This window comes from Podarcis gaigeae (genome assembly GCF_964106915.1).
Source record: "Podarcis gaigeae genome assembly, chromosome: 8".
NCBI classification, from domain to species: Eukaryota; Metazoa; Chordata; class Lepidosauria; order Squamata; family Lacertidae; genus Podarcis; species Podarcis gaigeae.
The window spans coordinates 1,236,219-1,259,384 of NC_139684.1; the positions used below are offsets into that span (position 1 = coordinate 1,236,219).

The following is a 23,166-nucleotide window of genomic DNA, read 5'->3' on the forward strand; positions in this document are numbered from 1 at the left end:
AAGAGTTCTGTTCTTGACTTCCGGGTTGGCGCCTCCAGCAATGGCGGAGCTCCTTCGATTGGGAGGCACTTGGTCCGTGAAAAGCAGGGTCTGACCGCCACGGCGAAGGCGGAGACCCATAGAAATCACAGGCGGGAGAAGCCTGTGAACTTGGGATTCGGCTGGCACCCTTTGCGCCTCCCTTACTCGCGGGGAAACCCTGTTTTGGGGATCCAGAGCGACATGGGGTGAGTGGCGCAGTGCTTTGAATCGACTGCTTCTTTCACGGAGTGAAGCCACATTGCTGCTGCCGGAGAGCGCTGACTTTTTCCTGTGGACAGTTGGATTTTAAACAACTACCCGTGAGTAGAACGGAAAATTGGATCTCTAAATACTTTAATTTGGCACCGAAGCGGGAAGGTTCTAAACAGGAAGTCCGCCTTCCGCTTTTGTAAACAGACTGAAGCAAAAACGTTACAAGCTAAAGTCTCTGAAAGCTTTTGACAAAGGATTAAATTCTCATCGGTTAAAAAAACAAAAAACCCCTTGGAAGCAGGAGAAGAGGGGGGAAATTTTGGACCTAGTGAGCCTGCAGGAGAGAGTGAAAAATCAAATTACCACTGCTCTGAACCTGGAAACGGGCTGCCAGATGACGTTTGGGCAAAGTTCATTGACAGAACGGATTTGACAGCTAGCTAAAATAAGAATAAGATACTGTTTCCATTGTCCTGCGTTTAAAAAGGAGGAAAAAGTAACTGAAAATTGAAACTATTTTTATTGCTTGAGTTGTGCTTGAAAGGATTGATACAAGTGGAAACTGTTTCCCTCTAGAGGGAGCATGTGAAACTGTTACAGGAGTGTAACAGGGAGATCTCCAGCTACAAGATAAAGATTCTGAGAACCAGAGATTGACCTTGGACCATTCAAAATGTTGACAGGAGAAGCCATTGTGACTGTATTATGCAAGATAAGCTACTCGTTGGAACAGCTTCATAAAAAGACAGATGACACTATTTTTAAAATTGATAACTTGGAACAGAAAGTGACTAATTTGAGTCAAAAAGCGAGCACCAATACAGAAATAATTCAGGACTCGGCACAGGAATACACCTTGGCAGGACAAATGGTGGAGGAAAAGGAGAAAGCTGTTGTGGTGAAACCTAAAGTAGTACAAGCGGGATCCTTAGTCTTACAGAAGCAAAATGAGGACTATAAATTGAGGCCTTTTATGATTGAATCTAGCAAAAGTCAGACTTTGAGGATTGGATCCCGGCTTGGACTGAAGAAGGAAAGTTGGAAAGATCCCTCTATCCAGGGATCAATTGACTTTTGGGACATGGGCTTGGGTTTGGAGGAGATTGAAGTTTTGGGGGCCTTTGGATCTGGAGGAATCCTGAAATACGTCCTGAAACACTTTATGGACCTTAGCTTTAACTATGGAAATTTGGCTGAACTGCCCAGAAGGAATAAAAGTACTGTTAGGTTGGAGTTTTCCCGAGATTCACTCCTTAGCATTAAAGAACATGAAGAAGATCTGCAGAAGGGACTCGGAAAAGAGTTAAGAGCCTCGGACATAAGATCTCCAGGTTGATGGACTATATGGAACGGACGGAAAGGACTGGCAGAATCCGAAACCAGGGAGAGGAGATGGTGGAAGAAGACTGGAAAATTTAAAGTTTATATTTAGAAATATTGTAAAAGTAATGACTGCTAGAAAAATGGTGGAATGATATTTCATGGATTTAGCAGAAATGTTATAAGAAGTTAGGTATATATTAGTGCTTTAGTTTTAATGGGAAATAAGGGTAAAAAATATGTTATTTATAATATGATAGAAAATAGAGAAAGATGGAAAGGATTTGCTGAAACAATTAGTAGAAGTGGGATACAAAAAGGGAGGTGAGAGGAGGTTGAGGAAACAAGGGAATGAAGGCTTGAGTATGGAAAAGGAGGGATGTTTTTAAATTGTTTTTGTTTTGCTTTATTTAGGTTTAGTTTAATGTGTTTAGGTTGTGTTTTGTATTGTTTATATATTGTACTGTATTGTTTTTGTTTTTCTTTCTCTTCTCTTTTTTTGTCTTCTTTTTTTCCTTCTCCTTTTTTGTAACTTTTAAAAGTAATAAATATCATTTTAAAAAAAGAGTTCTGTTCTTGAAAATCTGCTATGCAGCGGGGGACCACTGGGGGCGCATCAGAAGATGGCTGACAATAACATCTCTCCGACCCACACGAGGTAAATTGGAGCCTGTGATGGGAGTAAATAGCCTCCCTACCCCCCCCCCCAGGATTGTGGTGGGGGGCTGCCCTTGCCTGCCCTATACCACCCCCAAATTTGTGGGGATGGGGGCACTAGGCACAATGCCCTCCTGTGGGATTTTGGCACTCCTGGACGCCATCTCTGATCCGTGCCACTAGCTGCAAGAACTTCAAAAGAAACAATTTGGATGAAGCAAATGCACATATTTCAAGGAAGAAGGGGGAGTAAAGACTGCTAACAGAAGAGATCTCTGATAAAACAAGACGAGTCGGAGGAACAAGTATAAATCATGAGAAAATATGGCAAAGGGACTGATGGGGGAGGGGGGAAAACTTTCCTTTCGTTCCCTTATGTGATTAAACAAGAATCCCCTCCCTTACAAGTCAGAAATGTCGTTTTAAGGACTTAAGCTGTGGATTTAAGGCTGTGTAGAGATAAACTTTCGAACCAAAGCATGTTTTAAGAAGAGCGTGGAATGTATAAGGGCTTTGGAATGACGCAGTTAAAAATTTCGTCGCCATATTGGGAAGTTCTGTCAGAGGACTTAAGTCTGAGAGGAGAAATAGAGAAATAGAGCTGTTTTTATATTGTGGGTGAAACTCCTCAGTGGGACTTAAGAATGACAGTTCTGTAATTAATGATGGAAAGAGCGCTGTTATCTATGAATGCGAGGATATATGGAAACCATCTCGATTTGAGGATTGGAAGAACGGAAAAATTCACACAGGATTATTATTGGTGTTTATCGGCTTAAGGAGACTATCAGAAGAGATCATAAAGAAAAAAGAGAAAATATATGAACAAGATGTGATGTGGAAACAGCAAGATAAGACTGGATAGAATTATGAAGTTTATTTGGACTGATTTGGACATTAACGCAGTGGCAAGAAGATGATCAGAATCCCCCTTCGGATCTTGAAATATGGGTTCCCTCAACAAAATTTAAAATTCGGCTTTGTAATTCAGAATTTATGTGATGTGATTTGATTTGATTTGATTTGATTGGCCGGTTAATAATTATTATTTTTTTTTAAAAAAAGAAAATCTGCTAGTGAAACTTGATGTCTCTGAAAGTTTACCCACTCTTGATTCTTTCTGTCTTGGGGACCACAACGTTCTGATGATGTTGTGATTAACATATTTCAGTCAAAATAATTTTGAGTCAGCTTTCCTGCTTATTTGTATCAGGTGCACATTTCTAGTCAGTCAGTTTGGGAAACATACAAATGGCTTTATACCACTGCCAATTACTTAGAATCAGGCTGATGCCCTCAGGCAGTGATTTCTCTTGACTCTGATATGTTGCTTCCCACATGGAGGAAGCCATTTCGTCATTCCCAGCGTGAACCATGGAATCTCTTGGAACATTTTGCAAAGATTACACACCCCAGCTGGGTGTACATGCTCTTGACTGCTGTTCCATTCCATTGGTGATGCAAGATCGTACACTGTTCCAGTTGAGGGCAGCCAGTGGTGAGTTTCTCTCTTGTTTCTGTTTCTCCGCCCCCACCAGAAAAAAGCAACCACCCCTTGGATGTTGCTTAATAAACAGTCTCCTGGGCTAAAGCTCCGGTTCTTCACCACCTCCCTCTGTGACTTCTATTCAGCTTCTGTGAGTAAAATTCTGAGTCAGCAGCAAAGTACTGTTTGACTGTTTCCAAATTTTGGAAAGAGAGTCTGTGGCCTTGGCAGGGCTTTGGATTCGGTGTAAGTAGCTACTCAGTCAGTTCAAACTGACTGAGACAGGGGTCTTCTGTGTCCTTAGCTTCCGCCAGGGTGGGATCCTGGGCAAATGGGAGAGTTGGTCAGGGGTTTGATATACAGTGGTACCTCAAGTTACAAACGCTTCAGGTTACAAACTCCACTAACCTGCAAGAGTTACCTCGAGTTGAGAACTTTGCCCCAGGATGAGAACGGAAATGGTGTGCCAGCGGCAGCAAGAGGTCCCATTAGCGAAAGCATGCCTCTAGTTAAGGACAGTTTCAGGTTAAGAACGGACCTCCAGAACGAATTAAGTTCATAACTAGAGGCACCACTTTATTTATTTATTTATACCCTGCCCATCTGGATGGGTTTTCCCAGCCACTCTGGGCGGCTTCAAGCAAAATATTAAAATACAGTAATTCACATAGAGAGAGAGTGAGTTGTAGCATCTCCATCATGCCTCTAGGCTTAGTTGATGTTGCAAGTGCTGATGGGCAGATGCCTGGGCTAGAGTAATAGTGTTTTTAATTAGTGTTTGTTACACTCTGCTTTTTCAGAGAGGTTAAAGAGGCTTTCCTGGGTCTCCCAGTGGTCTCCCATTCAAGCAGGTCCATCTTCCTCATGGGTAGGCAAACTGAGGCCCAGGGGCCGGATCTGACCCCATCGCCTTCTAAATTGCAATCAGTGTGTTTTTACATGTGTCCTTTTATTTAAAGGGTTATTTGTGGGGCATAGGAATTCGTTCATTCCCCCCCAAAAAATATAGGCCAGCACCCCACAAGGTCTGAGGGACAGTGGACTGGCCCCCTGCTGAAAAAGTTTGCTGACCCCTGCTACCTCTTTGGTTCAGCAGTATAACACAATCAAGTGCTCCCTTAGATTCAGAATGGCCAAGCCTTTCAGATGCATGCTACTTCCATTACAATACATTCCAGGCATTCTGGAAGAGTCTGACTTGGAAATTTTATGATACCCTAATTCAGCTAGCATCTGATTTAGCATGTTTTGTTTATATATATGTATGCATGTGGTATTTGTCTATCTGCCTGCCTCTGTATTTATTCATTTATTTCATAAATTTTACTGTTTGATTGTAGAAAAAACTCCAAAGTGGTTTACAGAAAGATAAAACAATAAAATTATCACTAAAATAATTACACCATAATTTAAGACAAACAGAAAATTAAAGCCACAGTAAAATAGACTAAACAAATTAAAACTCATACAAGCTTTCTAGACACCTGGGAGGCTTGTCTAAATACGAATGACTTCAGCAGGCTCCAAAAGGAAGACAGCGAAGGTGGCTGCCTGATTCCAAGAGGCAGCTCTGTGCCTTCCTAATTGCATCCTAACCCGAAGGACAGTAACCTGAAAAATCTTGATTACAGCTTTGAAAATGATCAATTTGTGACATTGTTGGCCCAGTTCAAGTGCTAGGACTCCACTTAAATGACTGAGGACTCAGGTACCTTAAGGGACATTGGCTCATCTGCCCTGACAAGGATCAAGCTCCTGAAGTTCTGCTCATCTGCCACCACTGAAGTACAGGCAGGGGGTGAGTTTGGGAAGCAGATCCTTTTGCGTTATGGTACCAATGCTTTGGAAAGCCCTTTCCAAGGAAGTCCATGGGGCTTCCCATGCTATATGGGAAGGAGGGAGATGTCATCGCGCCACCCCTTGGTGTGTGGAGTGCCGCAGGGCTCAGTCCTCTCCCCAATGTTTTTTAACATCTTTATGCGCCCCCTTGCCCAGATTATCCAGGGCTTTGGGCTGGGTTGTCACCAATATGCTGATGACACTCAGCTCTATCTGTTGATGGATGGCCATACCAACTCGATCCCTGACACACTGACCAGATGTTTGGAAGCTGTGGCTGGATGGTTTCGTGGGAGCCAATTGAAACTAAATCCTTCAAAGACAGAGGTCCTCTGGCTGGGTCGGGATGGTATGGGGATGAGGGACCAACTCCCTTCTCTTGCGGGGACCCAATTAGTGCCATTGCCTTCTGTTAAGAGGTTGGGTGTAACCCTTGACGCCTCCCTTTCCATGGAGGCGCAGATTACAACAGCAGCCAAGGCGACATTTTTCCACCTTCGCTGCATCAAGCAGTTGGTCCCTTACCTTTCCCGCCCTGACCTGGCCACAGTGATCCATGCGATGGTCACCTCCAGGCTTGACTATTGTAATTCGCTCTACGCGGGGCTGCCCTTGAAGCTGTCCCCTGAAACTCCAGCTGGTGCAGAATGCTGCAGCGAGACTCCTCACGGGGTCTCTGCCATGGGACTTTTCCAGCTGCACTGGCTCCCGGTGGAGTACAGGGTCAGATTTAAGGTGCTGGTTTTGACCTTTAAATCCCTTCACAGTCTAGGACCCTCGTACCTATGGGACCACCTCTCCTGGTATGCCCCACGGAGGACCTTAAGGTCCATATATAGCAACACCCTAGAGGTCCCGGGCCCTAAGGAAGTTAGATTAGCTTCAACCAGAGCCAAGGCCTTTTCAACACTGGCTCCTGTGGTGGAATGCTCTGTCTCTTGAGACCAGGGCCCTGTGGGATCTGATTTCTTTCCGCAGGGCCTGTAAGACAGAGTTGTTCCACTTGGCCTTTGGCTCAGAATCAGTTTGATTCCCTCCCCCTCTTTCTTTTTCCTTTCTCCTCCTATGAAGAGATTGCTCCCTAATTGTTTTAATGTTGTATTTTAAACATTTAAATTGTATTTTAATCAACTTGTTTTTATTATTTTTTGTTAGCCGCCCTGAGCCCGGTCTTGGCTGGGGAGGGCAGGGTATTTTTTTTATTTTATATTATTATTATTATTATTATTATTATTATTATTATTATTATTATTTTCATTTTGCCAGCTAATTAAAACCTGGCTCTTTGGAAAAGGCTCATGGCTGACCTCTCTAGTGTTACAAATGATATAGTATTGTTTTATTGCTTTTATAGATATGTTTTACAATTTTAGACACTTTGGACTCCTGTATTTAGAGCATCTCTGTGTGTGTCATTAATTGACAAATAAATAAATAAATAAATAAATAAATAAATAAATAAATAAATATTTTCAGGAAAGAATCTTGTGGTGCCTTAAAAGCTAACAGTTGTATTATGGGATAAGCTTTCATGGACTCACACCCATTTTGTCAGATGCATCCTGTGTGCTACAGCAGTCTTTTTTAAATAAATGTTGTCTCCATTCATTAAGTTACTTATTTATTTTGTGAAACAGTTCAATTTTAGAAAAAGGAAATATTCTCTCTCTCTCTCACTCACACACACAAACACACACACCCATGGGAAAATAAAGAAGTAGAACATGTTCCATTTCAGAACACATTCTGTCCCTCTTCACAGGTTACTGCTTTCATTTTGAAAATAGTTGCATGTTAATGTGCTAGGCTTGTAAATCGCTTCTTGCTTGGTTACCCCCGCCAGTCAGAATCACCTGTAGCCAACTAGGCAGGGAAGTTGTCCAATAGCTAGGTCTTATTCATTTCCTTTTATGACCACAAATCAGACAAACTGGGAGCAATGTTTGTGCACTACAATCATACCTCATGTTATGTCCACTTCATGTTATGTTCTTTCAGCGTCCGTCCCGCAGCGACACGGAAGTACTAGAAAGGTTACTTCTGGGTTTCGCCGCTCGCGCATGCACAGAAGCGCAAAATGACGTTACACACATGTGCAGAAGCAGCGGATCACAACCCGCATGTGCGCAGACGCGCCGCTGCGGGTTGCACTCTTTTCATGTTGCGAACAGGCCTCTGGAATGGATCCCATTTGCAACCAGAAGTACCACTGTAGTAACTTTAGTGGACTTTGTCAACAATACACAGATCTGACTGGCAGGATGAGTTGATCCTTCCCAGGTTTTCTCCTTGCTGTCATTTTAGCGAAAGGTACTCGAGCTTCCCCTTCGCTGCTGTCCTGGAACTGGTTAACTCCCTTATCTTACGTTCCCCTTATCTTACGTTCCCCTCTCCTGTTCTGATATTTCAGTGGCATGGTGTGCCTGACCCTTTCTCTTTCCTCCCCTAGTGTTTGAGACCTGTGAATTCTGCAGTCTCACAGAGCATCTTCCAAAGAAGAGGAAGCACCTGCCAGTTGTGACTTGATCCCAGACACCCTTGGAATGACACTTGCCACAGACTACATGAGAGATTCAGAGCTGGCCCTTGTGTCTCAGTGGCAAGAGCTCTAGCTCTGTAGCCCACCAGGCTTTCCTCCTAATGCTGGGCAAGAAAAGGAGCTCACCTCAGCCTGGCAAAGAGACGTTTCATGCCCTTGACAGCTCAGAGGGGCTTCATCCTCGCAGCTTCCTGGGAGCTGCTCCCGAGCACATCTCTCCTTGCCCTTGGTGCACTTCGCTGTGGCACTCCTGGTGTGACCTTCGTACTCTTAAGCCTTTGCCATTTCTCTTTGCTCGGTTGCCTGTTTCCAGACTGGATCATGGGGGTTCCTCACCACCCCACAACTGTTGGAGGAAGGGTGTGAACTTTGAAATGGCACCTGTGAAATGCCAGGGACCTTCTGCACACACAAAGTTGCCACTGGTTGACACGAGAACTGGCTGACTGCCCAGGCATCCTCTCTCTGCCTGCCTCAGGATCCCACAGGACACTCACCTTGCCTCCTGCTCGTCATGTTTCTACTACTGCCCTTTGATAGCTTGGTGGTTAACCTGCTGGGCATTTCCCTGACCGTACTCTTCACTCTGCTCTTGGTTTTCATCATTGTGCCAGCCATTTTTGGAGTTTCCTTTGGCATCCGCCGCCTTTACATGAGAACCCTGCTGCAGATATTCCAGGTGAGTCAAAATTCCTGATGTTGCTGTGAGTGGAAGGCACCAAGAATTAATACCCTCCACTGGATGGGATGTGTCAGCAGTCAGGGTGACTCAGAGCTTTTTGACAGCAGAAGGCTTTGCAATCAACATTCAGGCAAGGCTTTATTTGCTCTAGGGCTGGCACTAGCAGCTGTTGTCAATGCCAAGACTTAGCCCTGGAACGTATGACGTTGGAGTCAACGAAGATGACCCTGAGCAGGTGCAAAGTGCTACTAAATAAGTAACTACAAAGTTTCCCCATGCATTGGCAAGGGGAGAGAGTTTCCAGATCAGAGGGCAGGGTCAAAGAGCCCGTTAGCACAGCCGTCAGTTTTTCTAGAGTTTTAAGAGTGGGCTTTGTGGACCACCTTGCACAAAAGGGTCTCCCTAAGGAGGAGTGGGCACAAGCTCCCCTCTGACACCGTCCAGATCACTTTCTATATGGGCTGTGATTGGTTTGGGAGGCAGACCCCCCCCACCCCAGTCTGCTCGTGATGGGCAGCTGTGTGAGCAACTGTGCTTGCGTAAGCAAATCATATATCATGTTGAGTTTAGCAATTGAGAGAAGAGCAGTCAATGAAAGTGCCTCTGCTCTGCATAATTTTTTTTGTTTCCCTGAGGTCCACATCTCCTGGAACCTAAATGCACACCATGGGCCTTTGTGCTCCAGTTCTCTTTCTGATCATTAATTCTGCCAGACTCTTAAGTGCTGGGCTGGCACAGGCATACCCTTAACTCCATCTAGGAAACATGCTGAGGGTTCCAGCGCACCCTCCTCTCTCCTTCTCTTCTTGTCTCTCTCCAGCCCTTCTGTCAGCTTGTTTCAGCATTACATTTACTATTTCTAAAGTGATTTCAAATCAAAGTGTTCTGCAGTAGACCACATCATCACCATTTGAGCTCAATTTCACCCGAGTTGATAACAGGCGCACACAACAGATGTTCTTAAATGTCTTTTTAAACATATGTTTAGAAGTGAGGGGTTCAAAGAGAGTTGCGTGTCCAATTGCATACCCTGTTCTGAATTGCTTAACCCTGCTTAATTGTGGGCTCAGTGCATGTGGGTCATTATTGCAGCTTTCTCTTCATTTCAGTGAGGAAGCTTTGGGCAGACTCTTCTGAACTCTGAGAAGCATATCTTAACCAGTTTTAGAATCCTCATTTCAGAACCCTACCAAGAAATGCTGCAGTGTTCTCAGCCTGAGAGATGGTTGTGTGCTTCCTCCGACTGGACTTGGGTGGAGAAAAAGCCTGTTGATCGAGGAGGAGTGTGGGCCTGTGGTGCAAGTTTAGTGCCCTGAATATTTTAGTCCTTAGTTGTGTACCAGTGCAGCAGGGTGGAGGAACAGAAGGCAACCAGGAGTCCAGTTGTGGGTATATTGTGCCTTGGAGGGGAGAGGCTTACCTGGGCATAAGGGGGAAATGAGGCTGGCTTCAGGCAATCACTTGAAAAGCTGCCCAGGGTTGTGTCTTGTTCTGTGGCTGGTTGGGGCAGAAAATTAGGAGCACTGGAGGTGGCAGGGCAGGGAGAACTTTGCCTGGCTAGGTTGCGTGAACCCAGAACTGGCCCAGCAATTGGGCAGGGTGAGGCCACTGCCTCAGGTGGCAGAACCCCTCAGGCGGCACTCCCGGGGGTGCCCCACTGCCTCCGTCAGTGATGATGAAGCACTGCCACCAACAACGCCAATTTCAGGCAAGACTGCAGCCATTTTGAACAAGATCTCACCAAAAACCAGCCCAATCTTGTTTGAAATTGGCGGTGCCCACAGCGCATGTGGCTGCGTTTGCAGGTATGGGCAGGGGGTGGTGAGTGGGCAGGATCAGTGGCAGGGCAGGGCAGGGGAGGGCAGGGCGGCACTTCCCGTTTCATGTCACTTCCAGAGGTCAAGTAGGCAAAAGCTGGCAAGGGCATTAGGCAACAAGCAGAGCTCTGGCCCTGACTGGGTTAAGCTGGCTTTTTGCTGTTCCTCATGTAACTTGGAAGTCAGCTGGAGGAAGGATGTGTGTGCAGGTATGGTTTTCCCTTTCCTGAACTTCCAAGGATTTGCTTTTTTATTTCAACAAATACCATATTGACCTGAATAAAGCTGCACTTCCCCCCAAATTCTAACCGTGAAAAGTTAAAAGTGCGGCTTATATTCGCGACCTTACGGTATGCAGCCAGGAGTGTGGGGCAAACAGTGGCACCTGCCCTGCGCGTAGTCCCCCATCCCCTCCCCCAAGACCGGGAAGGGAGAGAGCAAGGAAGGGGAAAGGCTGCTGACAATGCAGCACACACGAGCACACACACACCCAGTATGCAGCCAGGAGCAGCAAGGAAGGGAACGACATATTCAGGTATCCCCCCCCCCCACTCCAATTTAAAAGCTGCGGCTTATATTCAGGTGCGGCTTATTTTCGGGCCAATACAGTGCTTTGGAAAAGCTTTGACTGGACCAGCCCTTTCCTATTTTTCAGGCCTCCCACTTCGTGGGCTGGAAGCCTCCACAGGCTGCTATTGTTATGATCTAGGTCCACAGATTGTTTTTCCAGTCCCATCCTTCCCAGAATTTGATTCGGATATATTTATTTATTTTAAGCGTTTCATGGGCTGTATTTTTCTGATAAGACAGCATCTGAAGCAGGCTACCAAAAAGAAAGAAAGATTACAAGCATCAGTAAGCAACACTAGCATTTCAATTGCCATCAGTAAAACAGGCAATACAAACCAGGCACTGCAGCCAGAGAAAGGCATCCACAACCAGATTAAACCAGCAACCAGTGAAAGCATCCTGTCTGCCTGTGAGACAGGCCTTTGTTTATTATGAGGGGCCAGGTCTGCCCTTGTCGGAGCTGGGAACTCAACAAACCCCACTAGGCAAAGCAGCCTTGTGTCCTGTTCATTCTCCTATAAGTCGCTGCTCCTCCTAGCCTGGTGTTGCCCACCCTGATTCATAGTGGCTTTCCGAGGTCCTATCCCAGCCACTCGCAGTCTTACCAGCTTAGGCTGCTGGGGGTTGCTTTCCTGCACACCTAAGAGAGAGCTTCCTGGAGCAGACGAAGGGCCCATTGTCCTGTTCCTCATCCAACAACAGACAACCAAGCATCCAGAAGGCTGACAAGTGAGTGATGAAGCCAGTGGCCACCCCTGTTTATCTCCAAGATTTGGTATTCAGAGGTGAACTACTACCGTATTTTTCGCACCATAGGACGCACTTTTCCCCTCCTAAAAAGCAAGGGAAAATGTGTGTGCGTCCTATGGAGCGAATGCAGGAAGGAGGCAGGTGGGAAAAGCCCCCAAGAGCTGCACACAAGCTCCGTGCGCTGTTGCGAGTTTTTCCACAGGAGGGAGAAGGGACTGACTGGCCGCATCAGTCCCTTCTCCCACCTCCCAGAAAAGCCAGGAGAAGCCCCGATCTCTTTAAAGGAGTTGCACGGCTTCTGCCGGTTTTGCGGGAGGTGGGTGAATCCCCCCACCTCCCAGTAAAGCCAGGAAAGCCCTGCGCAGCGTCTCCCGGCAAGGAGAGGCTGCACGGGGCTAAAGGGGAAGCCAAAAGAGTGAGTGGGATCCATCCCGCTCGCTGCTTTGGCTTGCTCCATAGCTGCGCACAACCCCTCTGGCAAGGAGAGGTTGCACGGGCTATGGAGTCTTTAGCCCCACGCAGCCTCTCCCGGCAAGGAGAGGCTGCACGGGGCTAAAGGGGAAGCCAAAACAGTGAGCGGGATCCATCCCGCTCGCTGATTTGGCTTGCTCCATAGCTGCGTGCAACCCCTCTGGCAAGGAGAGGCTGCAAGGGGCTATGGAGGTTGTGCGCAGCCTGTACGCTGCTCTTTGGGGCTGGGGGAATTTTTTTTTCTTGATTTCCCCCCCTAAAAACTGGGTGCGCCCTATGGTCCGGTGCACCCTATGGTGCGAAAAATACGGTAAATGGAGTTGTGACTGTTGCCCATTGGTAGGGCAGAAGGCAGGAAGGCAACTAGTAGGGAGGAGCCAGAGCCAAGTCAGTCTACTTTTCTCCCCATCCTTCTCCTTTGCCGAGTTCCACTAGGGCAACATGGAGGTAGTGGTGATGGAGGAGGAGGAAGCTGACTTGGTTATAGGCAGGCTGGTCCAGGGGTGGCTAAGAGCAGACTGAAGTTGGTGGGACAGTTCCCCATTCACCCTAATGGACCAGCCTCCGCGGTGTTCACTCTGGTGGTTGGTCCACCCATCCTCTTCCCTGAACTTGTCCAGCTGTTTTGAAAGCCATCTGTGTGAGTGTCTCTTGCCACATTTCACAGGAGTGAGTTCCAGGTCAGTTGTGTGTGATTGGTAGGATTCTCCTTTTTCTACTCTGTTGTCTTGCAGTGGGCAACGCTGAGGATTGAGCGTGGGGCCAAAGAGAAGAAGCACCCGCTTTATAAGCCCTATGTGAATGGTAAGAGGCCTTGCTGCCGTCTCTCTGGGGGAGGAGGGGGTGTGTGGTGGGTTTCGTTCCCCTCACTGTGTGTCTGCTGCAGGGATCATTGCAAAGGAGCCCACTTCCTTGGAGGAGGAGATCAAAGAGATCCGGCGGAGTGGTAGCAACAAGGCCCTGGATGCCCCCGAGTTTGAACTCTCTGACATCTTCTACTTCTGCCGCAAGGGCATCGAGACCATCATGGATGATGAGGTGACCAAGCGCTTCTCGGCCGAAGAGCTGCAGTCTTGGAACTTGCTGAGCAGGACCAACTACAATTTCCACTACATCAGCCTGCGCCTCACAGTCCTCTGGGGCCTGGGCGTCCTGATCCGCTACTGCTTCCTCCTGCCACTCAGGTAGGGCCTGGAGCCTCTCCTGGGAAAGACTGAGCTGGGTGATGGCCCCACCGCAACCGGGGCTCCCTATGGTCCAGGGATGGGGAACCTGTGGCCCTCCAGCCAGTGTTGGACATCAATGCCCATCTGCTCCTGCCAGCAGGGGTAGTTCTTAGGGATGATGGGAGTGTAGCTGAGCAACATCTGGAAGAACCTCCCCACTTGCTCCAGAATGAAAGCTTGGGGGGGGGGGGTGTTTCATGTTGTGCCTGCCCCATGGTGGAACTATGTTAGTGGCTGGGGTACCAGTGCAGTTGGTGGTCCTGCCTCCTCAGGGTTCTCATCTCTCTCTCTCTCTTTCTCTCTCTCTCTCTCTCTCTCTCTCCCCCCCCCCCCCCGCAGGGTAGCTCTGGCTTTCACTGGCATTAGCCTCTTGGTGACTGGCACAACCATGGTGGGTTATTTGCCCAACGGAAGGTGAGTTCTCAATAGTGGACCCCTACAAAGATCACCACCTGGCAACAGGTGCTGAAATACTCTTAACTTGCTTCGGGTACTGGGATTAAGGAGCAAACATCAGAGGAAAACTAATGGATTTAAATGTGGACTCCCTGTTTCTGCTCTTGTCTCTCTGGTCAGGCTCTGTTGATTCAACCTTCATATCACCATTTTGCCCTCGGGCAATTAAACGTGGAACAAAAGTGGGCGAGACTTTTTTTTTGTATTCTTCTCTATTTGGGTGGTGGGAAGGGGGAATTGCCCTCAGCATCTTAAGAAAATTTGAATAACTGAGCAAGAATCTTAAAAAAAAAGGCAGAGCAAAGGAGAAATAGAACTCTGTTAAGATGATGCCATTCTCACTAAAAGGTCAGAGCTTATCAGTATATCCAGAAGGCTAGCCTTTCTGCCTTTCACCCCAACCCTCTTGAGTCACACCAGTCCAAAGGGGGCTTCCCTGAGATCTCCCTCTTTTTGCATGTGTGCAACTTGTGCAAAAAGCAACTTGTGAGGAAGCACCCCCACCACAGGGCTGCTGTTGCACAGGCTTCACACGGCAGGCTCCAGCCCTTTCTTAAAAGTGGGTCCATTGACCAAAGCCACCAGTCCAGGAAAATGGCAGGATCCTTCTGTCTGCACCCACTGGATTTGGAGTCATTCCTCATCAGGGGATCATCAGAAGAAAAGGATGGCTGCGGTTTTCTCTTTTAAAGCCATGCTGCCACCTGTTCCTTCATGTAGTCCTATCTGGTTGGTGATTTTGAAAACCAGCTGCTTCCAGAGGGAGGCGCTAAAAGTTGCCTGGTATGTGGCCATTTGGAGATGTGTGTCTTCCTCTTTTCTTTAGGTTTGTAAGTGCTATTTTGAGGAAAGCAGGGGCACCTAGACATAGATGGTTACTCTATGCTATAGCCGTTGTGATAGTGTGTTTTTAATAGATTTTTAAAATAAACATATGCACATAGTTTTAATATTTAATATTAAGCATTCTATTACGGTTTATACAGTAGTTGTTATTTTCTTTTTTCTAGCTGTTCCTATTTTATCTGCAAGCTACTCTGAGTACCTATTAGGGAAAAGGGTGGAGAATGAATGAATGAATATCCACAACAACAACTTTCAATTTAATCAGGTGTTTGCCCTTTAGGTGCAAAGAGTTCCTGAGCAGGCACGTTCATCTGATGTGCTACCGGATCTGTGTGCGAGCTCTCACAGCTATCATCACCTACCACCACCGGTATGGAGGGGATGGGAGGGAGGTTGTAGTACACATGCCCAGAAAAGGGGGAATGTTGACTGGGGCCTGTGTGTTGGCTGCATTTCTGTGGCTTTCATTTTAAAAAAACAGAAAGAGGCTAATCTCTTTTTCTTTCCCAACTTCAGGGAAAACAGACCCCGCAATGGAGGAATCTGTGTGGCTAACCACACGTCCCCGATTGATGTCATAATTCTGGCCAGTGATGGTTACTATGCTATGGTGAGAATGGAGAACCATGTGCATGTGTGTGTGTGTGTGTGTGAGGAGGATCACTGTGTAGCAGCAGAAGGTTCTTGAACATAACATTTATTGAAAATACTGGATTCGTTTTTGAAAAATCGGGGCCATTGCCCAATTCTGTCAGGCAGCATTGGTGGCACTGGGTTGTTTTTAAACCAATCTGTCAATGTGCCCCTCCCAATAGCCATGGGGAGGAAGCATGTTCTGTTCATGCTGCTACGATGTGCCCACCACCCAAAGGAACAGTCATAGGATAGGAGTGTGGAGGCCGTTTGAACTCTCCTTGAGCATCCTCGCTGCTCCTGCCTTTTCCCTGAACCTTGGGAGCTCCTCTGCAGGCAGATGGGGGAATCCTTTGGCACCCTTGGTGGTCTCTGGAGAATGTCAGGTGCTTGGGTGGTCTGCTGCAGCTATTTGCACACTCCTGAGCTTCTTAGCCAAGAGAGGCCTGTGTTCCTCTGCAGCCCTCCCTGAGGACCCTGTGCTTTTGGACAAAGGGAGGGCAGGTGTCTCCCACATTCCATGATGGGTGGGTAGCAGTCAGGTCCCACATTCTCACCTTCCTTAACGCTTGGCATTCCTGCGGGATGGAGAGTTTTATACAGACAAAGGTATCTTCCTCTGCAAGTAGAGCTGCTTGATGTTGGCATGGCTGTCTTAATGGGAGGCTGCTGAACCAAAGTCTCCCCCCACACCCTGACTGACCTATGACCTCTTTTCTGTACCTCAGGTGGGCCAGGTCCATGGGGGGCTCATGGGGGTAATCCAGAGGGCCATGGTTAAGGCTTGTCCCCATGTCTGGTTTGAACGCTCGGAGGTGAAGGATCGCCACCTGGTGGCTAAAAGGTGGGTGCACAATCTGTCCCTGCTCTATATGCCCAGCAGGCAAGGCTTGTGGGTTGTGCTGCGTATGGTCTGGGGAGTTGCAGCTCTGACTGGTGACAGACTTGGCTACCTGGCTGATTTGAAGTTGAGGAGCTTGCTTGGTGGTTGCTGGGGCTGCTGGAATCTTCTTCTGGATCAGCCAGGCATGTACCTCTCAGTGATACACACACATGCTCTCTCTCTCTCTCCTTTCTACCTGCAGGCTGTCCGAACATGCTCATGATAAAAATAAATTGCCCATCCTTATTTTCCCTGAAGGTAAGCAAGAATTAAGGAAGAAGGGTTAAGTCCCAGGGCTCTCTATAGTCATGGTGCCCCAGCCACAGGACAGATGAAAGCATCCTATTAAACATATAAACTGTAGAGGAAAGTAAAGGCTGGAGGGACTCACAGTCCTGAATTCCAAGTACCTAACAGAAAGCAGCCACTTGGGTGGGTAGAGACTGAAGGCCACTCTATCCCTGCATCTCTATGGTCCACAACTTCTTGGCTTGGTATGGTTCACCACTGAAAATACGTTCTGTTTGAAATTGGATGTGCCACTCAGACTTCATTGAAAGCTATGCCCTTGATTTATGCTGCATTCTCACAAATACACAGGCTTCCCCACCCTACCCCACCCCCATGGGTAAGTCCTCTGTCCCACCATTGGTGATCCCTGTTCCTACAGAAACGGCCATTTCTCTTCACAGGCACTTGCATCAACAACACTTCCGTGATGATGTTCAAGAAAGGGAGCTTTGAGATTGGTGCCACTGTTTATCCGGTTGCTATCAAGGTGAGAGCTGTTACCATTGAGCAAAGAACCCTGAAGCTTGCTAGGTAGGCCTTGGGGACTGGAGGATAATGCCACTGTGGTGTGTATGGAGCCAGGAATGCTGGAGAGTTGAGAAGCCCTGGGAATTTCTGGCAAGAGGTTCCAGAATCTTGTATTATGCAACACAGGCCCTGCAACTTTTCACAACCTCTCAGCCTGTTATGCCATTGAAAGTATTTACTCTTGGGCTTTACATTGGACACGTTCCACTGGGGAGTTCTGTAGATGAGCCACCTTGGAATGATTGGGAGTGATCCCCATTTATTCATCGGGACTTTCATAGGAGAATTCCCCATTAGCCTATGCCTATTTGGACTAAATTTCAGATCCATGGAATTTGTTTGGGGCACACTCAAAACTTGCATGAGCATGTAGAGAGTTGGGTAAAGCAGGCCACTGCACAATGGCACACAGACAGAGGAATTTCAGCTGCATTGCTCTACACCTTGAGGTGGGGACCTATGGCCCTTCTTGAACTTTAAGCTCTCATCAGTCCCATCAAGCATGGCCAGTGGCCAGGAATGAAGGAAGTTCTAGGTCTTCAGCAACATCTGCAGGTTCCCCACACTTGGTCTTCCCCACAGTGAAAACTGGGCATGTTGCTCTCTCAGCCTAATTTACTGATCTCATGGGGTTGTTGTGAGGATGGAACAGGATAATCTCATGTAAACTGATCTGAGCTCCTTGAAGGAAGAGCTGGACACTGCTGTTTAAGAAGGATGTTGACAAGCTGGAAGGTGTGCAGAGGAGGGCAACCAGGGTGATCAAGGGTCTGGAAACTAGCCTGATGAGGAAGAGGGGTTGATAGTTTGGTATGTTTAGCTTGAATAAGACTGAAAGGTGAGATGATAGCCATATTCAAACATTGTAAGGACTATCACATGGAAGAGGGAGCCAGCTTGTTTTCTCCTGCTCTGGAGGGTAGGACCCAAACCAGTGGATTCAAATTACAAGAAAGGAGATTCCGACTAAACACCAGGAATAACTTTCTGACAATAAGAGCTGTTCAACAGTGGAACAGACTTCCTCAGAAGGTGGTGGACCTCATTGGAGGTTTTTAGACAGAGGTTCGATGGACATCTGTTAGAGATTCTGTAGTTGCAGAGTGTTGGACTAGATGCCTCTTGAGTTCCCTTCCAACTTTATGATTCTATGGATGCAAATATCATAAATGGAAATCCTTTATTGAAAGGCAGTTCCTACAGGCATATTTCTTGCCGTGTGTTGAATGTGGCATAAACCTCTTTTGCTTTCAGGAGGTGTTGAGTTCTCTATCTTCCCCTCCCTCCCCTCCTTTTGTCCTTCAGTATGACCCCCAATTTGGAGACGCCTTTTTTAACAGCAGCAAATACGGCATGGTGACTTATCTGCTCAGGATGATGACCAGCTGGGCTATAGTTTGCAGTGTCTGGTACCTGCCGCCAATGACCAGAGAGGTGGGTACCTGAACTTGGAGTAGGGTTGTTATCAGAGAAATGGCAGCCATCCCCACCAGGCTCCTTTCTGCAAATTCCAACCAGCCTTTGTTCTTTTTTAGCCTGATGAAGATGCTGTGCAATTTGCCAATCGGGTGAAGTCTGCCATTGCTAGGCAAGGGGGTCTTGTGGATCTCCTGTGGTGAGTCCTGAAGCTGATGGATCGGGAGGATGGGGAGAAGCTGGGAGTCATGCCATTGGTCCACCTGGCCCAGTGCTCTGGACACATTTTGCTTGGAAAGCAATGGCTCTACCTCTGAGCTCTGCCCACTCAGGGAAGGGCCATGAGAGTAGCATCTTCCTGCAGAAGGTCCCTAGTTCAGTCCCCAAAGGCATGTGTGGGCAGGGCAGGAGATGTCCCTTGCTGAAAACCCTGGAGAGCTTCTGTCAGGGTAGACATTCCTGGGTTAGATCAGCCAATGGTCTGCATTTGTATAAGGCAGCTTCCTAAGTTTCTGTGTCACAGCCATGTTGGGATGTGGATGGGACTCTATCCTGGCTAAATCTATGGCTTCCTTGGGCTCAGTCTACGTGTTAAGATTCCTGCATTGCAGGAGTTTGGAATAGATGATCCTCCGGGTCCCTTCCAAGTCTATGATTCTATAATTAGGCAGAATTCCATGGTTCTTCCTACTACATTTTTAAGAGCTCCAAATCAGCTGTATGCCAGTAGAAGAAGCCTCCTTCACCTTTAAAAGATGTGGGGAGGTTGATTTTAAGCTGGAAAAGAATAGGGAGAGTAAAGACTTCAGCAATGTTTCCATGTTTGGCAGCAGCCTGCATAGGATGTTCTCTGTTTAAAGACCAATGTGGTGAGGAGAACCATGGACACTGGCCTCAGCTGTGGCTTGAGCCTCCAGCAAGCCAAAGAGCTAGCTGCCTGTAGCCTGCAGCATCTCTGCAGCCAGCCGCTGCTGAGCCTTTTCCACAGTGGATGGATTATGGGAATGGGGCTGGCCAAGCAGCCTTGAAGGCGCTGGCTGTGGTGGGGTAAGCCCATGTGCCTGAGGCTCCCTCCTTAGCACTGCCACATGATAAATCTGCACACAGTGGCTGTGAGTAGAATTTGCAAGTGCAGTTTTTCCCTTCCTGCTTGCCAGGGCTGTACGTTCCCTCTTGCACGTTGGTGCTTTTAGCCAACAGGGGAGTAATTTTCTTTTCTTGTCCGTCTGCCCACTCCCTCTCTCTTTTTCTAGGGACGGAGGCCTGAAGAGGGAAAAGGTGAAGGACACCTTCAAGGAAGAGCAGCAGAAGCTCTACAGCAAAATGGTTGTGGGCAACCATGAAGACCGAAGCCGCTCCTGAGCTTCGTGGAGCAGGGGCTGCTGCGGGACTGACAGCCTCCACCTCCTCCCAGCCTTCTGGAGCACATTCTTGGCTGAGCTGCCACTCCAGGCCAAGGTGGTGCTGCCCAGAGGCTCATCAGCAAGAGGCCTTATTTCAGCTGCAATGGCTTGGCTCGCTGCTTAGACAGCCACAGTGGATCACTTTTCCCACAATGGGAGTGGCTGGATGGGCTGCCCCACGTTTTGTATCTGTGTGACGGTGCTGGAGAATGCCTGAGTGTGTCTGCGCGCATGTGTGCCTGCACTGGAAGCTGCTGTGGTTGCAAGAGCAGCTGGACTTGTTGAGCCCCTGCTGCCTGTGGTAGGTGCCCCCAGCAGCTTCCTCTGCCCTTTGCAGCCCCAGGGAAAGGCTCTGTCCTCTTTGCATTCTCTCTTTTCACTCTTTCTCTCCCCCCCCAAAAAAAGAGAACTGACTGAGACTGCATAGGGTCCCTTTGCATTTTTTAATTAAAATATATAGAGATGGAGCTTTGTGCTGAATAATCCCTCTGCTGTTTTTCAAATGGAACTGCAAAGATGGTGCAGCGCTTTGGCTCTCAAAACTGGGAAGGGGCCTCCTTAAAAGAAGTGCCAGGTTAAGGAAGGTACAAGGCCTTTCCCCTTCCTCTTTGGCATTGTGTGTGTGTGTGTGTCCGTGTCCTACTTGGACACAAGTGGCTGGGTGCAGATGTGGCTGCACTCTGTTAGAGGGCAGTGAGATGGCCAGTTTGGGACACAGAAAATATCACCACTACAGCAGGAAAAGGTGTGACCCTGGGTGGGGAATTCTGCTTTGCCCATTCCAGGGAGACGCCACATATAACCGTGGCCTGAGCTTCACCCACATCAACCCCTGCTAATTCTGGCCTCTGAAGAAAGTTGGTTTTTAACATCTGCTAATGCAGACTCAAGTTTAAGATACTGAAGTCAAGGGCCCTGAGTCAGAAGCAGTCTTCTCTGCCATGTGAGAAAACTTCTGAGGTGCTGCGCTGACAAAGTCAAAGTCCATCTCCTTGCCTCCAGCTCCATCCCTGCCCTGTGCTTTGCCTCCTAGGGCTGCTACTTTGAAAGCAGCGCTTGCTGCTCACAGTGGGCTGGGCTGCTCTCCACCTGCCCTCCTGCCCCTGGTGACGCATAATGGCCTCCTTCACAGGCTGATGAGGGAGCAATGCACTCGGAAGCCACACAGGTGCGTTGGGGCTGGGGGCGTGTTTCATCTTCTTCACATGGAAGCTTTTTGGCCCTTTCCCAAGCCAGATCCTTGTTTGCATTTGCATTCCTAACCCACCTACCTTCTCAGAGATAAATAGAATGGAAACATCACAACCCTCTGAAGCTGGCGAGAGACCAGAATGATCCAATCCAACCCACTTCTTGAATAAGCTTTGGTGCTCAGAACCTCTACGGGCAATGAGTGGCCTGCCCACTCACAGACATTGCTTATTCCGGCAGCTCACAGCAGAACAGCCAGGAACAGCTCCAGTCGGGGAACTTGTGGACTGATTTTGTTATAGGCATCCACTAATGGCATTTGGCCTGTGGGCCTGAAAATGGACAAACTGAACAAGGAGTTCTGGGTTTGGGAGCTCACGTTTGAGATTTGCCACGGCATAATGTGTGAAAAGGCCCTCCATTTCCAGGAGCGGGCTGAGTTGATGGGGTCATCCGCTTTCTCCTCCCTCTACACTTGGCTGTGCTGTTGGGTGGCTCCTTGGCTCACTGGCAGAAGTTCAGCAGCACCCAAGACCAATCCTACATTGGCCTGGAATCCAGTCACCAGTAAAAAGCATGCCAGGACACAGAGTTCTGTGCATTTAGGATTCAGAGTGGGGTATTGGCATTGTCAGTTCATTTGGAATATTTTGCCACCGACCAGTAAAAAGAGTAAACCAAGGAAGCAGCAAGGGGGGTGGGCAGAGATACAAGGGGCCCAGACCCAAAGAGATGGGAGCCTACCTTCTTCTCCCCTGCTTTCAGTATTGGAGAGAAACTTGGCTTTCAAAAAAACAGCCTCAGGCTTCTGCTCTGGCTGCTCCATTCTGTAATTGCGGCCAGGTGGGTTTGGCCCAGCTTTACTGTTGGAGTTTTAAGGTCTTGCTGTAAATATTTGTGGGAGGTGCAGTTGTCTTACCTGCTCAGGAGACCCATGAACCCACAATCTTCTCTGGCCCACTTCAGACTGATCAGGCCCCCCTTAACTTTCACTCCCTCATGATGCCCAACCTGATGGGGGGGGGGATTTCCAAAATAAGAGGTTCATAAGAAGAAAGAGTCAGTGGGACAGTCTTCCTTGGGAGGTGGTGGACTCTCCTTCCTTGGAGGGTTTTAAGCAGCGGTTGGGTGGCCATCTGTCATGGATGCTTCAGGTAAGATTCCTGCATTGCAGGGGGTTGGACTAGATGACCCTTGGGGGTCTCTTCCAACTACAGTTCTATGATTCTATGTGCCTCTGTACTGAGCCTGAACAGCAGACAACTGCAGGGCCCAACCTATGTGTTTGGATCAGGAAGGGAATAGACTTACCTCATTCTTTGGGGAGTTGTTTGGTGTTCCTCTTTGCTCCCATTCAGGGATTCCATTTGCTTCTGTGGTGCCCTTGAAGTCAGGCTCCAGTTGCCTCAGACCAGCAGGGGAGGGGGGGAGAATTCACCTCCAGCACTGTTCTCATTGTGCGCCATGGAGCATGCAAAAATGTTATCGAGGCACGTAGAGTGAATTATCCATGCACACGTTTTACCTCTTCTAAAAAAGACCTGCCCCCACTTGTGCCCCATTTTTGCAGGGCCCCCGTCTGTGTCTTGGCTTCTTCCTTGAGTTGAGAGCCAGCCTGCTCTTGTTCCTCCAGCAGCTGCAACTGCTCTGGTTTCCGTCATGATCTCTTTGAGTCTTGGGGGAATGTTGCCCTAAAGAGTGGGGCAGGAGGTGTCTCTCCTTGCCCCCCACCAAGCGCTCACCATTTTCTTGGCAGGAGAGAAGAACACTGCTGTGATCCTCCCTGGGGAAAAGCCCATTCCTTCTTGTGTTTGCTCAACCCTGAACTTTGCCCACATTTGATAAGGAGGATCTTGCTTTTGCAACAAGCACTTAAGGGGTGTGTGTCTTCTGTCTCGGTGCCTCTGCTGCCTCTCGGCCCATGAATA

At 48.0% G+C, this 23,166-nt stretch overlaps 3 protein-coding genes across 6 annotated transcripts in view; 1 reads left to right on the top strand and 2 right to left on the bottom strand.

Annotated features, from left to right (window-relative positions):
• GPAT4 (glycerol-3-phosphate acyltransferase 4) overlaps positions 1-20,514 on the top strand; it is a 28,553-nt gene extending 8,039 nt beyond the window's left edge. For 3 of the 4 annotated variants that reach the window (XM_083753309.1, XM_083753312.1, XM_083753310.1), the window contains exons 2-13: positions 7,986-8,754; positions 13,100-13,169; positions 13,252-13,549; positions 13,931-14,005; positions 15,174-15,263; positions 15,410-15,503; positions 16,255-16,370; positions 16,612-16,667; positions 17,102-17,187; positions 18,534-18,662; positions 18,764-18,843; positions 19,898-20,514. In XM_083753309.1, the coding sequence (XP_083609435.1) occupies positions 8,590-8,754; positions 13,100-13,169; positions 13,252-13,549; positions 13,931-14,005; positions 15,174-15,263; positions 15,410-15,503; positions 16,255-16,370; positions 16,612-16,667; positions 17,102-17,187; positions 18,534-18,662; positions 18,764-18,843; positions 19,898-20,006 (1,368 nt within the window). In that variant the 5' untranslated portion in view covers positions 7,986-8,589 and the 3' untranslated portion in view covers positions 20,007-20,514. Of the gene's footprint in view, positions 1-3,735; positions 3,849-7,985; positions 8,755-13,099; positions 13,170-13,251; positions 13,550-13,930; positions 14,006-15,173; positions 15,264-15,409; positions 15,504-16,254; positions 16,371-16,611; positions 16,668-17,101; positions 17,188-18,533; positions 18,663-18,763; positions 18,844-19,897 lie in introns of those variants that run through there. The other variant, XM_083753311.1, reaches the window with a different exon arrangement.
• Positions 1-23,166, bottom strand: part of NKX6-3 (NK6 homeobox 3) — a 641,500-nt gene that overhangs the window by 591,288 nt on the left and 27,046 nt on the right. The window lies entirely within an intron of this gene.
• Positions 1-23,166, bottom strand: part of LOC310851981 (putative CENPB DNA-binding domain-containing protein 1) — a gene marked incomplete at its 3' end in the record, with an annotated part of 98,974 nt that overhangs the window by 29,367 nt on the left and 46,441 nt on the right. The gene's annotated exons all lie outside the window — the stretch shown is intronic.